This window comes from Podarcis liolepis, assembly GCF_965112155.1.
Source record: "Podarcis liolepis genome assembly, chromosome: 1".
Classification (NCBI taxonomy): Eukaryota; Metazoa; Chordata; class Lepidosauria; order Squamata; family Lacertidae; genus Podarcis; species Podarcis liolepis.
Window position 1 is genome coordinate 83511932 of NC_139554.1, and position 16251 is coordinate 83528182.

Sequence of the window (16251 nt, forward strand, 5' to 3'; positions counted from 1 at the left end):
GACCGCGCCCGCCCGGCCCGGGAGGCGGTGCAGCGCCAGATGTTGCCGCTGCTGGAGAGCCTCCGAGCCCCGGGAGGCTGCGCGCGGCGGTGGCGGCGGCGTCCAGGCGCGCTGGGGGATGCGGGAGCCGAGGGGGCGTCCGCGGGGGAAGGGACTCCCCCTTTTTTGGACTCGCTCGCGGCACACCAGGCATCATCTCGCGGCACACTAGTGTGCCGCGGAACACCGGTTGGGAAACACTGCCTTAGACAGACCAAGCTGGACAAGACACACACAGTAGGTGGGTGTTCAGCATTGGTTTCTCATTCCTAATCTGCTTTTATCAACAGGAAGACCACAACAGAGTAGCTGAAAGCATGGTGGAGCATCAGTAGCTCATATAAGACCATGTTTTTGGTTTATCGTCAGCACTGAGCACTCCTATAAGCTCAGGAGCTGTGCCTTCTTGCACCTGTGTTGAAAATAAATCCCTAATTTCAGGCTGTGTACACACACCAACATTTAAAGCATATTCACACATACCAAGAATCCTGGGAACTTTAGTTTACCCATTGCAAATTTTGCTCAATATATTGTTGTGCATAGCATACAACTTTTGAGCAGAATAATAAAATACAAAGTTGATTGGAAGACAGAAGAATGTATAGCTTTGCAAACTGCTATGCACAAACAACAGTTTAAATTGCCAAATATGTTTTGTCCGGTTCTTCATCAGTGGCAAATACTGATAAATTAATGTAGAGTACACAGTGAACTGGTTCATACATAACTTTAAACCATAGTTATGGTTCCTAAGACTGGAAGCAGACCTGAGTAACAGCTTTCAGAGATAAGGAAGCTTCTCTTGGCTTCTTTCAAAATCAATTGCATTAAGAGAAGGATGAGTTCAGGAGTCACAACTGGGAAGCGTTAACCACACCCACACACCCACACACATTAGCTGCAACCTATTGAAAATTTACTCCATGCTGCTAGGCTTCAAAAAAGTGTCCTATTGGTTGCAGTAGAAGATGTAAGGATTTTAAGATCCTGTGCCAGGGTTTGGAACTGTGTTTCAAACCTGAGGGGATTGTGGGTAAAATTCTGGTTCATTTAAAAAGCTTGGACTTAGGGGTAAAGCCTGGAGCAGGAGTTCGTTTCTACAGATAAATATAGTGACTGTTTCACAGAACCACAATTACAAACAGCATACAGGTGTCTTTTAATAGTATGCTTATTATTATTATTATTATTATTATTATTATTATTATTATTTACTGAATTTGTTAGTCACTTTGTCTTACACAGGGCAACACAAAGCAGCTTACAAAAAAAAAAAAAGAACAAGAGTGAGAACTAGTGCTTTAATGAAAAATTATACTGCATTTTTTTTACCATTCTCCATAAATGATAAAAGAAATTGCATTCAAAAATCGCAAAAAAGAGAAAAAATTCAGTGAAATCCTCATGGGTTGGACACATTGTTTTTCTCTCCAATTGTTTTTCCCCATTTAGTTTACTCTCTCTGTAGACCTTTCCTAATAAATATAAGAATTCTCTCATTATTCCCCTTTACCTCATTTTAAAATTTATCCCTCCAGAAATTGGAAGATCAATAAAGATATCTAGTTTAATTATGCTTCACATAGAAACTAGAACATAAGAGCCTGCTAGATCGGGCCAATCAAGTCCAGCATCCTGTGCTCATCATGGCCAACCAGATTAGTTATATACATTTACCAAACAAAATATCTGAGATAATTCAGTCTATGTCAATATGTAAGTACAAGTCCCTCCAATTTATCCATAGATATTTCCTCACAAAATATCTAAGATAGAGAATAATTCATTTGATGTCTGTAGGATCTAAGACCAAAAGGCAGCCCAGCATTGCAATTTGCTGGTCATTTTGTAATTGTTGGGTGTATCCCCAGTATTCTTCAAACCTGGTACAAGTACAGTTTTTTTTCTGGTTAGCTCAAAGTTGATTTATTTAAAATTTGACATATTCTTAGAGTGTCAGTATCAGATTTGCTTTCCAACACTTTAGGGAAAAGATTCTAGCTGCCAATTCTAGCTGTATCTTTATCAGAGATGCAAGTTGTTGGACGTTTTGCAGCCATGGAGGGGAAACCAGCTTACTTCAATCCCAGTCCCTACCAATACCCTTCCCAATGGGTCACTAAATGTAATTGACAACAGACTTATTTTTAAAAGCCCTGTAGTTTGGGCTTGTTACAGAATGATTAAACCAATGACTGAACCCTCTTCTGAGTCCAACCTTGATGCCAACGCACAAGCACACTAATAGTCAAGATCCGTTTTACGGATCATTTGAACAGCATGACAGGGACTGTCAGTAAATCATATACTGATCAGGAGATCATTAACTGTTGTGAGCCTGAGTTTCCCCAATGGCTCCTCAATTCTTTTCTTTCTTTCTTTTTGTATAAGTTTTATTAAATTTTCTGTTTTACATTTTAGAATATTCATTTAAACAACCTTAAAATATCAGTGACTACCCTTCTTGTCTTTCCATGGTTTACTTTGCATAACATAAATCCCTGCATATTTTATATAAACTAAACCATTCAGTATGCCATTATTACATCCATCAAAGCTTATTTACACTGTTGAATTTATCTTAATGCTGCCCACGTTTTCAAATGTACACAATTTCCCTCCATATATTCAATAAACATTTTCCAATCATCTTTAATTGTATGTTCTTTTTGTTCTCTTATTCTATATGGTAGGTCCGCAAGCTGCGCATATTCCATCAGTTTAAGTTGCCATTCTTCTTTAGCTGGGACTTTGCTTGCTTTCCAAATCCTCCATTATTTCCTTCAACTCATCCTGGTGGAAGAAGCTGCAGCTAGCACTTCTCTCCCAATCTTTTGAAGCAAACCCACCTCTTTCTTATCCAGGAACACAGCCAATTCCTCTGCATCCGTGGGATCCAGTTCCACAAGGCCTGTGGCTACAATCGCAAGGAACGATTATGTTAATGGTTCACTCACTCTAGTATAAGTTTATGTAAATTACCCCTCCTAATCAAAGGAATCCCTAAAGTTACCAAGCTGGAAAGAGGACTCCAACTGCAAAGGTCCGTGTTGCTGTTTTGGGCAGCAGGTGAGCAGTATAAGAGAGCTTCTTGCCTGTAGTTCACAAGAGAAGGTTTTTGTTTATCAGAATTGAGCTGGAAGGAAGATGAGGGCTTTTCTGTTATAGTTAGAAGCCCAGGGGGTGCTGTGCCATCAGACACTGGGGTGTAGACATAGGGGTTAAATAAGTAATAATAAAAATAATTTTATTATTTGTACCCTGCCCATCTGACTGGGTTGCCCCAGCCACTTCAATGACAAAAGACTTCTCAGTTTGGGGATTCTGGTGAGCAGCAAAGAACTGATTTCTCTCCCAGGTGCTCATCACAGGCATTGTTTCTGCTGGTACCAGCCCATCGGCTTTCACCTCCCAAGCTATGTTGATCCTATCCTGTGCGTCCAAGTTGCAGTTGCTGGAGACGCTGCTGAAGAGAAACCTCCCTCAAACAGTGGCGGTAATCTTGAGCTTTGTAATCTGGTTTAAGAACTAGGAATGGGGGCAGGTTCCTGTCAACATCTCTTGATCTTTCCAAAACTCCACATTTTGAATCTGAGAACACCATTATATGTTACATTTTTAGGTGCATGTCTTAAGTTTTTACGTTCAACAAGCAGGTGCTTGAAAATGTGTGTATTATGTTGATATGCTCAGCAGAGAGCTAGGATTCGTGTAATATGTGACACGGCCTTGTGGGCTCCTAGAGTTTGTTAATCAGCTGGTAAACAGGAAGTCCTCAGTCAAGGTAATACCATTCAAGGGCTAGTCACTAACAGTGGGATTCATGCAGCAGATTAAAATCTGAATTAGGGGCCACACCACTGATTCTCTCCTCAAATGTTTGTCTCAGGCTGCCTTGTTCAGCTGTAACATCAAGGGAAATTGACAGATTCTCCTGTCCCTTGTGCTCACTCAAATCAGGACACCCCACTCAAGGCATGCAGCAGATACAAGCCTGACACACCACACCACTTTTTCTCTCCCAGACCCCACACATTTCTCCCAGGCTGCCTCCTTCAACTGCAGCACCAACACTGCCATCCAATGACTTTTGACAGGTCTATGGTGCAGTCATGAATATAAACCGTGGGAACCCAGTGGATCATGAGGTGATTGTGGATTCTTGGCCGGATTTCAAAGCGGTCCTGACTCGTCCACGGACGGAGGTAGTGGCCTTTGGGGATTTTGTGGGAGGTGCTTTGTGGGATGTCAGCAGGAAATGCTGCGTGTTCTGTGCTGGGACTCTGAGCCAGGCTCAAAATGAAAGGGGATGTTGGCTCTTGTTTAGGAGGTAGAGCCACCTTTCACTTTTGTGGTGCATTGCACCAGGGCGCGGCCTCTCAGGGTCGCCCCAGCAAGTGGGGGAGCTGCGTGGTTTTGCTGGCAGCCTCCCCTTTCCCTGCACGCCTGCCAGCTGTGCCCGCAGAGGCTTGGGATGGAAGCTGTGCCCCGCCAACTATATGGCTGGCGGGTGCGCAGCCTCTGTGGGGATTTCTCTCCTGCTGCAGCTTGTGGGAGAGTTATCCCCCCCCCCAAGGCTGGCAGTGCGCACTCCCCCCGCCACTACCCGTGGTAATTTGGGGGCACGGGGAGGATATTTAAACCCTGGCGCTGCATCTGCTAAAGACAACCCTGTTAGGAGGGCACATTTGGCATTAGAGCAGGTCAAACTTCACCCATCATTTCATCTCAACATCAGGAAAAGCTTTACCTGTTAAAGTGTCAGGAATTTTAACAGAATAAATTTGGCACAGGAATTTTAACAGAATAAATTTGGCAACCTGAGAAGAACTGGTCAGAGAAGGGCATGGCAGGGAGCCTATCCTAATAAGTTCCATCTCTCTCTCTTTTAGGCTGATACAGACAATATAGATTTGTATAAAAACATATATGCAGCCTTTTACTGGGATCTTGATGTGTACCGGAGACTGTTGCTAGACACAGATGCTGTCAACTGGAAGCAAACCTTTCGTCTCTTTGGTAGAAGACATTCTTTCTAAGGGAAAAGTTATGAAATGAGAGAGTTCCCCCCCCCTTTTTAAATGACATTACTGTCATTAATGTAAACTGTGGTGGCTGGTTCTCATTGGAACTGGTAGGGCAGAAGGCAGGGAGACCAATATAGATGGATCTAGAACCCATAATAGGCAGCATTTGCCTTCTACAAGAGGCAAAACTGAGACTAAGGAGGAAGCTGATAGAAGTGCCCCCCTCCCCCCCCCAGATTGGATGAAAGTAAAAAGCAGGTGGGAGGAGCTGGCTGTGGGCAGATAGCGCTTGAAGAAGCAGGCCCCATTCACCCTGAAAAACCAGCCACCACTGAATATAAAGTGCCGGACCAGCACAGCCATCAGGCGGAGTGAGGCAGTGGATGCCCAAAGGTGGTACCCTCGCTTGCCCCAATAATAATAGTAATAATAATAATATGAATGCTTTTGAAATGTCGATATCCGGTGTTAAATTGGAAGATGGGTAGGGGGCTTTAACATTTTGCCCCCTACTGTGGTCCTGATGCACTGAACAACTTCTTGCCCTATCCTCAAAAGAATACACATATATCCTTCTCTTTGTTGTTGAATATTTTACTATTTTACAGGGTACCAGAATGGGATCTATGATGTCTCTAAAGATGCTGCTGCCGCCAAGAAAGTTCATCTGACTGCAACTCCCCACTTCACCTACCTGAACCCTAACCCAGATAAAATGCCTCAGCGCCAGTAAGTGTCCACCTTACTCCCCCCTTTCTTCCTTTCTGCTTGAGGCACTGGTTAACCTGTGGTGCTTCCAGTTGGAGAAAATGGTCAAACCTCGCATTCACTCTTTCCAAGTCTGCCTTCTCCTGGCTGGCACAGCAAAGTTTCCTAAAAATGTTTTGTCTATTAATGGCTATGTTGACACCATAAAGCAGCCCATGTGTGCAAAAGCAAAATGGTTTCCTGCTTGCGACTTACTCAGGTTGCTGGCCAGTGTTACCATGTGTTGGACTAGATGATCTGAGCCAAAAAGGTGGTTCCTGGGTTCTTCCAACATCTCTGTCTATACTGTTCTTGCCTATCATTTCTTCCAGGCTAGATCCCAGCTTCACAATTTCCACCTTGAAAAGCTCCCATGTTGACATCCTAAATGAAACATGGCACCTTGGGGGCAATGAACAAAGCCGACGGTACCTGGACCACATGGTGAAGTGCTTCCCCAATATCTGCATCCTGGACAGCAATGGTCATCCTATCAGCTGGGGCATCACAGATCCTCTTGGTGCACAAATGCATGGCTACACCCTTCCATCCCACCGCCGAAGGGGCTACTTAGCTATAGTATTGAGGGCACTGTCCATGAAAAGCCATGTGGCAGGGTGCCCTGTATATGGCCATGCTGCCTTGAATAATGTCCAAATGCAGAGGTTGCTGGAATATATGGGCTTCCAGAGATTATCTGAATTGTGTCATCTCTGCATACATTCTTCAGTTTAGTAAAGGGAGGAGGAGAGAGTCCCAAAGTATCTCCTCTCTTTAACTTCAGTAGCTCTCTGAATGAAAGAGAAACAAACCCATCGCTCCCCCAATCCTGGAGTTTCCTGTCCCTCTCTTATACATATTGGTTTTTAAAAATATTTCACATAAGGTACCTTAAGCCATATATCAAGAATAGTCAACCAGCCAAGCAATGGTCTAATGATATAATAGTGAAATATTAGTATTTCCAGTACTTTTTTTGGGGGGGGGGGTTGGTTGGTTTGTGTGTTTGTGTTTTGTTTGTTCTTGCTTTTATTATGTATTTTGTGTTTTTATGTTGTATTTTTATGTTGTGAGCTGCCCTGAAATCTATGGATGAAGGGTGGGGTATACAAATTTAATAAATAATACATAAATAAATACCATTAGGCCAGCGGTGTCCAAAATTTTCAAAGAGGGCCAGATTTGATTAAGTGAGGAGCCATAAGGACCAATCAAAGTTGTTGATGGTGGGGATGCAAGGTGGTAAGACAATTTTGGAATGAGATAAATGAGGAGATTCTCAGGAGCTCTATTTCAAAAAAAGCAGTCATACTTATTGAGTCTGTTAACAAACAACATCCCCAAGGACAAAAGGAACATATTTTTGTATATAACTGCAGCCGCAAGAATACTTACGGTAAAATATAGGAAAACAGAAAAAGTACCACAACTGACAGAATGGCAAATTAAGATTTGTGAGTTTGCAGAGATGGCAAAAATGACTGCATCACTCAGGGGCTGCTCCAAACAAAAACGTTATACAGAATGGGAATGCACAGGGGAATACATGAATAAATATGGCGTTAAAGCAGAACTCTTAATAGGCAATTGTTAAGCGTGTAAGGACAAAAGAAGTAATTATAATTTTACAGTTTTCATGTTATTCTATCTTATTAAAGCAACTGGGGGGGGAGGAAATCTTATGACGGGAAGAAGAGGGGAGATGGGGAGGGTTAGATTGAATTCAGGAAGTAAAATAATATATGGGACAGCAAAGGATATAATAGATTCTTATAGAATAGTAATATATGGTAACCAGAATATAAATTTAAAAGGGGAAGTAAATGAATTTTTAGTATTTTTATTATTGTAATAGTTATTATTATTTCTTATTGGTAGGAGGCAATGTTAATTTAGACTTCTTCGTTTTGCTGTCTGTATAATTTTCTTAAGACAAAAATATATATATGCAAAGTTGACCTTTTTTTTTTGGATTGAAGTTGCTGAGCTTTTTTAAGGGTGGAAGTTGCTGAGCTTTTTTGAGGATTTTACCCCAGGAAATAAACTGCCACAGGGGCCGGATTAAACTGACCGGTGGGCCGGATGAGACCCCGAAGCAGACTTTGGATATGCCTGCATTAGGCCAACCAAAATATCACAATATATTGCACATGTTTTTGAGTTCTCCCAAAAGTCACAGGTTGGGAGTGGTGGCCAATCTTTTTTGGGACCATGGGCATATTTGCAAACCTGATAAAATGTCATTGACAACTGCTCACATTTGCACTGCAGCCATACACTCACTCTAAACCCTACCCACCCGCAGTCCCACCAGCAATTACACTTGAAAAGGGCATTTTCCGTTTTTTAAAAAAAACATAATACCAGGGGTGCTCTTTGTGGAGAGCGCACCAGCGGAAGAGTTAACCTTTCATCTTCCTGCAATTTCCAGGAAGATCATCCCACAACAATGACATTGGAGCCAGTAGTATGCTTTGTTTCCAAATCTAGTTGTAACAGAAGAGGGGAGTTATAAGAATTTTAAGGACATATATATATATAAAAATTATCTGCAAGGTCAAAGTGGGAACCCTCCCCATTGTCTCTTTCCTCACAAATCCTGTCCTCACAAATCCTGTCTTAAGGGCACATTCAAGATATGAACAGGGTGTGAGCCTGTGACCTAGATTCAGGAGTTAAGTAGTTATAATAACAAAAGAGTGGCCAAAACCCAGATAATGCAATCAGGTAACTTGCCAGACAGGAGATAAACAACACACTCAGATTTCTGTTGTAGACCGCCTTTTCTGTGATGTAGATATGATGTACCTGGGGGGTGGTCTTGGGCTACACCCCTTCTGTGATGTATGCATGATGTTTCTGGGATTGGTCCTGGACTCCAGGGCGGGCCATTTAAAATGTCTATATAAGGGCTTGCGCACATGGCTTGGGTTCCTCCTCCTCTCTCCTGTGTGTTGGGGAGCACCCTGTTGCAACAGTTAATAAAGATCAGGCTTACTAGCTGCTTTACTTCTCAATATTCTCTGGTCTCTGTTATTTTCTCCTACCGATAGAGAACCAACAAAAGGACTCTATGTGGGTTCTTGGGTACCCCATAAGGGAAAAGGAGCAGGTTTTTTTGCTTATATCAAGGGGCAATTTTGGAAATCACACCTGGAGAGGGAAGAGTTAACCCTTTCTTCCTCAGCTATGCCCCCCATCACCTCTTCCCATACCAGGTCAGCTTAATCACTGTCTACTACGGAAGGCTTTCTTATCTCTAAAAGGGAAGGACTGGTTGTTACTCAGGTCTGCTTCCATCCTTAGGTGAACATTAAATCATAGTTGAGTTTTAACTGTGGTTTAAAGATATGTATGAACCAGCTAACTGTGTACTCTGGATCGACTTATCAAAATTTGGCACCAAGACAGAAGCTATATATATACCCCTGGTGTATAACCTGGAGTGCATTTTCTTGGATTCTTACTGAAACAGATTGAAAGGGAGCTTTTACCTCACTGGGGATGTTGGGCATCCTGACTTTTGCATGTTGTCAGAGCTCATCCCATTACCACATTGCAGTGAAATGAGAAAGGGAACCTGGTGAATGAGTACCTAGCTGTCCTGCTCTGAACTTGAAACAAAGTAGATCTGTGCAGGGTTGAGAAGACTTGGCCAAGTGTAAGCAGGGGCGTACCTAGGGAATGGTTAGTTTGGCCCCCGCTCCCAGGGGGGCGTCACGCCCCTCGACTCTGGCTTGGAGGGGTTGAGCGCTCAGCAGGGTGACTTCAGAGTTGATGATACAGCTCCTTGCCAAGGGCACATGGAAGCCTGGACATAAGTCATAGTATATGCCGAATCTCTCATGTTCTCTGGACTTGTGACCATCTGAGTCAAGCAAAAGCATTTTGCAGCCAAACTTCCTTCTCTGTTGAGACACTGGGAAAAAGGCCAAGGCACCAGCCAGTTAATGGCTTATTGCTTCAGGATTTTTTTAAAAAAATACTTAAGTGGATAAATTGTCTGAGCAAGGATGGCATTCCCTATCATGCCAGTGGCCCAGCAATAGGCTGCTACCTTCTTCTCAAAGGCAGACGTGTCCCTTCAGGTAAGCACTGCAGCTGTCATTGTGGACCTCGGAAGGGGACAATCTAATCCCCCTGAATAAGTGGGACTCAAATCTTCTTGCCTACCAATTCAGCTCTGCCTCAACGCTAGAAAAATAAGGAAATGGTTTGACGAGCTGCAAAGGGGAGTTGGGGACTGTCTGAATGAGTGGCAGCCAGTGTCGATCTCCTCAGCCAGAATAGGAATCAACTCCATATATCCCTGATCTACAGACATAATTAGTGAAGTAATTTGAGTACTAGAGATTTCATGAGAAATGGCAAGTCATCCTGGTTGTGGATTGTCCGGTATCGCTGAGTGTAAGGATCTGATGCATTTCTTTCTGCTTTTCGTCCCCTTCAAGTGCTTCCTTCCCCCCCACGTTATCTTTCCTGGAACCTGACGTAGCCCCCAGCCCCTCTTTGGCCAGCCATGCAGATCCTGACCTGCCCCTCCAAGTTGAAGCTGCTTGAGACTGTGCTGCAACGGCACCTGCCCCAGGCTCTTCCGGTAATTCTCGCTCCTCTACTGCCGTCCCCTTCCTCCATCAATTTAACAAATGGCATTTCCTACCATTTTCTCATGGAGCAACATGGATTTGTGCTCTAGTTAACTCCCCTCCTTTCCTTGGCAGGCCAACGGAGCTGTGATGCACATCAACCGTAGAAATCCAGCTCAGCACGAAGTGGTGGTGGACTCTTGGCCGGATTTTAAAGTTGTCCTTACCCGCCCACGTAAGGAGGTGAGAATTCTCCCATAACCTGTCACCTGAACCTGTGAGAAAAAGCCCAAGAGATGGTAGCTTCTGAGGCTGGAAAGCCATTGGAGACGCACTCCATGGTGGTGCTGGGCCTGTTCCTGCCTCCTGTGCCTTTCTCTTGCTCCTGCTCTCCGTCGTTAATAAGACCCAACCAACCCCTGATGCCTGTGTCCTGTCAATAGCCAAATGACTGTGCCACATTCTGCAGGTGGTGAAAGACAAGCAGGATTGCTACTCCAACTTTCATACTGCTTTCTACTGGGATGTAGACGCCTGGCGAACACTGTTGGAAAATGCAGAAGCCATTGACTGGGGAAAGGCCTTTCAGCTTCAAGGTAAAGCTCCTCACCCTCTACTTATTCCATTCCTGGAATAGCAAAGCTAGTATCCTGGTAAGGTGATGAGACATTGAGAGGTACCAAGGAAGTGGCTCTGTGTGAGATGGAAAATGGGTGGGTAGTTTGAAGGGCAACGGCTGAGTTAAGAGCAGAGGATTGGAGTGATGTGAGCTAGAAGCACATTAGCAAGCTGGGAAGAGAGAAAGAGAGCAATGTTTGATTTCTGTTTAAATAGAAGGCTGTGTGCATGGGGGAAGCGAGTCCCTCTTGGGGTGTTAATACTGCTCAGGTTGTGTATATGTGTAAATAAACCACATGCCACAGAGACACCACAGTCTCTGCTGTACCTCATTCCAAAGGAAACACCAACCCTGGGTAATCGCCTGGAACCCCTGGAATCTCGCACAGCTCAAATACTGGGCTGGCACACAACACTATAATCATACAATACCAAGAGAGGTGCAGACACAGAGCATTAGAAAATATAATTCCTCACCCCCAGGTTGACATCTCATTTTCATTGTGTGCAGGGCTCCAAGATGGCTTATATGAAGCTGCCAGAGAGATTGCAGAGTCCAGACGTGTCAATCTTAAGCCATACTTCTACCAGACATTCCTGCATCCTGACCCATCTGCCTACTGTCAGAGCCGGTTAGTGAGTGCATATTTTTTGTGGACCGAAAATAACAACAGCAAATATTCAGTATTCATTGGACTGTTTTCTGTTCTGGAAAAGGGCTGACTAGGTGAACACCAGCAATTTCTGCTTCTATTTTCATCAGAATTCTCAAACATTCCTCCTCATAATCAGTAAGCAGTGAACTGTAACCCAACACAAAGTTCCACATCTTATTGCTATGTCCTGGCTTAGTTCTGCTCACAAAACAGGAGGAGAAAGTCACAGGGTCACTTCCTGAGCTTTCTCTTGCAACTTCCTGTTCCTTTGTTCCTGTTGATGGTGATGAAATACTTTTTAAGCCTAAGCTTTCAGTCTGCTCAACCACCATCACTGTCGCGCAGCGGTAAAATAATCATAGCAGAGTCTTCTTTATAAACAGAATAAAACTTTACTGAAGAAAATAAACTTATTCAGAAACCGCATAGTTAAAGAGCATACACAGAGTGCTCATAGCAGCTATCTGACTCTTCACAGAGGTCCTGGAGCCACTCTGTCTGCTTCAGGTTTATATGGTAACAACAGCACTGTTCCACAGACTACGCCATACAAAATCCATACAGCTCTCTGACTGAGGCCCATAGAGAGGCTGGCTACTTTTACAGAGAGAATGAGTCTTCACCCAAGATGAGTCATGAGTCACAGTGACTTAGCAGTTTGCTGTTAGCAGGCTTAGGCTTGAATGATTGTGTAGGCCTTGTAGGCCTTACTGCTTCTTCTGCTCTCAAGAACCTTTCTCTCATGAAAATCACTGCCTCTCTTTGTATTTCAGGTACAGAAGTGGCCTCTTCCACTTCGGCAGCCTAAACTCCTCTCATTCAGCTCTGCTCAATGAAAACTGGAGTGTTGGGCGCAATGATTGGAGCCTGCGCTATCTGGACAGCCTGATCCACAACTTCCCTAGTGCTTGCCTCCTGGACAAAGAAGGCCAGCTGGTTTCCTGGTGCCTTAGTGATCCAGTGGGAAGTTTGGCACATGGCTACACTCTCCCTCAGTACCGAGGACAAGGCTGTGTGGCAGCTGTGACAAGGGCAACAGCTGTGAAGTTGCACGCATGTGGGTTCCCCCTGTTTGGTGGGGTTTTGGCAGACAACCAGCCTAGCAGACAGACATTGAAGCGTCAAGGATTCCACATCTTGCCCTTGACAAAGTATGCGCTTTTCTTTACACCAAGCCTCCAGCCCACAAGATAGCACACTGCAACCTTTCACTCCCAAAACTGTGCACTTCAGTATTAGTTAACATCATGGCCAGATTTAGTAGCCTGCTCTGGACATATTTAAAATTAAATTGAAATACATAGCAAAGCAGCTATTGCGGCTACTTTTCATATCCGATAAGAATTAAGGTTAAAGTTAGTCCTGATGGATATTCAGTTAGTCTAAAACACATTTTCCCTTCTGTCTCTTTTAAGTCAATTGTTTTAAGTTAATCTTTTAAGATTATGTCTCTTTTTAGTATCTTTGAGACAATCTGACTCATATTCTGTACCACAGAATGTCAGTCAGAGCCCAACACTTTGGACACAAATATATCTTGTTTAGATGCTATCGCCATCTAAGCATACCTACAGAGGCACCTTTAGGCAGGGCTCGTCATATTTATCTGTCCCACAGGTGCCCAGTTTCACCAAACACATACAATGCATTTGAGACAGACATATATCAGTGACACAGAGGCTGGTTGAGTTGCCTGTCGCCCTCTGCCCAATACTGCAGATACTATTATTTACTAAAGCACCACATCCATTTAATCATTCGTTCACTTGCCTCACGTAAAGAGGGTAAATACCTTGTAAAGCATTGTAACATTACTAGGGATCTTTCATTCAGATAATCAGACGATTATTCTGAATTACATCCCACTGGGCCTGCGGCTGCAACCCAAGAAACAATTTTGTGGAGTGAACCATTCAGTATAAAATATATATAACACCACCATCCCTTGCTCCCCAAAGCAAAGCCCCGCTTAGACAGACCAAGCTGGAGAAGAGACACACAGTAGGTGGGTGTTCAGCTTTGGTTTCTCATTCCTAATCTGCTTTTATCAACAGGAAGACCACAACAGAGTAGCTGAAAGCATGGTGGAGCATCAGTAGCTCGTAAAAGACCATGTTTTTGGTCTATCGTGAGCACTGAGCTGTTACACCTTCTTGCACCTGTGCTAAATACGGTAAATCCCTAATTTCAGGCTGTGTACACATTTAAAGTATATTCACACATACCAAGAATCCTGGGAACTGTAGTTTACCCATTGCAAATTTTGCTCAATATATTGTTGTGCATAGCATACAACTTTTGAGCAGAATAATAAAGTTGATTGGAAAACAGAAGAATATATAGCTTTGCAAACTGCTGTGCATAAACAACAGTTTAAATTGCCAAATATGTTTTGTCTGGTTCTTCATCAGTGGCAAATACTGATAAATTAATGTAGAGTACACAGTGAACTGGTTCACACATAACTTTAAACTTTAAACTTTAAACATAGTTATGGTTCCTAGGACTGGAAGCAGACCTGAGTAACAGCTTTCAGAGATAAGGAAGCTTCTCTTGGCTTCTTTCAAAATCAATTGCATTATGAGAAGGATGAGTTCAGGAGTCACAACTGGGAAGCGTTAACCCCCCCCCACACACACACACGTTAGCTGCACCCTATTGAAAATTTTCTCCATGCTGCTAGGCTTCAAAAAAGTGTATATTGGTTGCAGTAGAAGGTGTGACGATTTTACGATCCTGTGCCAGGGTTTGGAATTTGTGTTTCAAACGTGAGTTCGGGTTCTGGGTCAAATTCTGGTTCATTTAAAACTCTTGGACTTAGGGGGACAGCCTGGAGCAGGAGTTCATTTCTACAGATAAATGTAGTGACTGTTTCACCGAACAACACTTAGATACAGGAGTCTTTTATTATTTTTAAGTTTCCTTAAATTGGAAATTATTATTATTATTTACTGAATTTGTTAGTCACTTTATCTTATATAGGGCAACCCAAAGCAACTTACAAAGACAAGAACAAGAGTGAGACCTGGTGCTTTAATGAAAAATTACACTGCATTCCCCCCCCCCCCATTCTCCATTAGTGATAAAACAAATTGCAGAGAAATCCTCATGGGTTGGATGCATTGTTTTTCTCTCCAATTGCTTTTTCCATTCACCGTATTTTTCGCCCCATAAGACGCACCGGCCCATAGGACGCACCTTGTTTTTTGGGAGGGAAATAAAGGGGGAAAAAATTATTTCCCACCAAGGTGCGCTGCGCTAATCCCGAAGCTTGGGGCGTGCGGAGCTCAGTGCGCCCCAAGCTTCTGGGTGCCGGCAAGCAGTCCGCTAGCCCTGGGAGAGCCGCGCGGCTCTCCCAGGGCTAGCGGAGCGCTGCCCTAATCCAGAAGCTTGGGGTGTGCGGAGCTCAGCGCGCCCCAAGCTTCTGGGTGTAGGCAAGCTCTCCGCTAGCCCTGGGAGAGCTGGGTCTCCCACAGCTAGCGGATAGCTTCCTGAAGCCTGGAGAGCGAGAGGGGTCGGTGCGTACCGACCCCCCTCGCTCTCCAGGCTTCAGCGAAAGCCTGCATTCGCCCCATAAGACGCACACCCATTTCCCCTTCATTTTTGGAGGGGAAAAAGTGCGTCTTATAGGGCGAAAAATACGGTAGTTTACTCTCTGTAGACCTTTCCTAATAAATATAGGAATTCTCTCATTATTCCCCTTTACCTCATTTTAAAATTTATCCCTCCAGAAAGTGGAAGATCAATAAAGATATCTGGTTATCTAATTATGCTTCACATAGAAACTAGAACATAAGAGCCCGTTGGATCGGGTCAATCAAGTCCAGCACCCTGTGCTCATCATGGCCAACCAGATTAGTTATATACATTTACCAAACAAAATATCTGAGATAATTCATTCTATGTCAATATGTAAGTACAAGTCCATCCAATTTATCCAAATATATTTCCTCACAAAATATCTAAGATAGAGAAACAATTCATTTGATGTCTGTAGGATCTAAGACCAAAAGGCAGCCCAACATTGCAATTTGCTGGTCATTTTGTAATTGTTGGGTGTATCCCCAGTATTCTTCAAACCTGGTACAAGTACAGTATTTTCCCCCTGGCCTGCCCAAAGTTGATTTATTTAAAATTTGACATATTCTTAGAGTGTCAGTATCAGATTTACTTTCCAATACTTTATGGAAACAATTCTAGCTGCCAATTCTAGCTGTATCTTTATCAGAGATTCAAGTTGTTGGAAGTCTTTTAGCCATGGAGGGAAAACCAGTTTACTTCAATCCCAGTCCCTACCAATACCCTCCACAATAGTTCACTAATTGTATTTGACAACAGAACTATTTAAATAATCCCTGTAGTTCTGTTAGACTTGTTACAGAATGATTAAACCAGTGACTGAACCCTCTTCGGAGTCCAACCTTGATGCCAACGCACAAGCACACTAATAGCCAAGATCCGTTTTACGGATCATTTGAACAGCATGACAGGGACTGTCAGTAAATCATATATTGCTCAGGTGATCATTAACTGTTTACACTGGACCCTCTGGTTACGAATTTAATTTGTTTCGGT

The 16251-nt window shown here is 43.4% G+C and overlaps 2 protein-coding genes across 2 annotated transcripts; both read left to right on the top strand.

Annotated features, from left to right (window-relative positions):
- The first annotated feature begins 242 nt into the window (after positions 1–242).
- Positions 243–13090, top strand: LOC310687145 (glycine N-acyltransferase-like protein 3). Its single transcript, XM_083461821.1, has 6 exons — positions 243–280; positions 10268–10413; positions 10538–10645; positions 10872–10998; positions 11532–11652; positions 12450–13090. The coding sequence occupies exons 2-6, from the start codon at positions 10336–10338 to the stop codon at positions 12868–12870; spliced, it is 855 nt and encodes a 284-aa protein (XP_083317947.1). The 5' UTR covers positions 243–280; positions 10268–10335; the 3' UTR covers positions 12871–13090.
- On the top strand, positions 2975–8833 carry LOC310689421 (glycine N-acyltransferase-like protein 3). The gene is made up of 5 exons (XM_083467119.1): positions 2975–3538; positions 4140–4353; positions 4945–5061; positions 5678–5798; positions 6149–8833. Exons 1-5 carry the CDS (start codon positions 3461–3463, stop codon positions 6549–6551), a joined length of 933 nt encoding a protein of 310 aa, XP_083323245.1. The 5' UTR covers positions 2975–3460; the 3' UTR covers positions 6552–8833.
- Positions 13091–16251: the final 3161 nt, after the last annotated feature.

What these genes read in the sequence shown, in the direction of transcription:
- LOC310689421 (XM_083467119.1), top strand. Translation starts at nt 3,461, where the DNA reads ATGTTGATCCTATCCTGTGCGTCCAAGTTGCAGTTGCTGGAGACGCTG. An exon ending in ACCTCCCTCAAACAGTGGCG is followed by an intron (nt 3,539 to 4,139) that starts GTAATCTTGAGC and finishes GACTTTTGACAG; the next exon opens with GTCTATGGTGCAGTCATGAA. An exon ending in GGCTCAAAATGAAAGGGGAT is followed by an intron (nt 4,354 to 4,944) that starts GTTGGCTCTTGT and finishes AGGCTGATACAG; the next exon opens with ACAATATAGATTTGTATAAA.
- LOC310687145 (XM_083461821.1), top strand. Translation starts at nt 10,336, where the DNA reads ATGCAGATCCTGACCTGCCCCTCCAAGTTGAAGCTGCTTGAGACTGTG. An exon ending in ACCTGCCCCAGGCTCTTCCG is followed by an intron (nt 10,414 to 10,537) that starts GTAATTCTCGCT and finishes TTTCCTTGGCAG; the next exon opens with GCCAACGGAGCTGTGATGCA. An exon ending in TCTGCCTACTGTCAGAGCCG is followed by an intron (nt 11,653 to 12,449) that starts GTTAGTGAGTGC and finishes TTTGTATTTCAG; the next exon opens with GTACAGAAGTGGCCTCTTCC.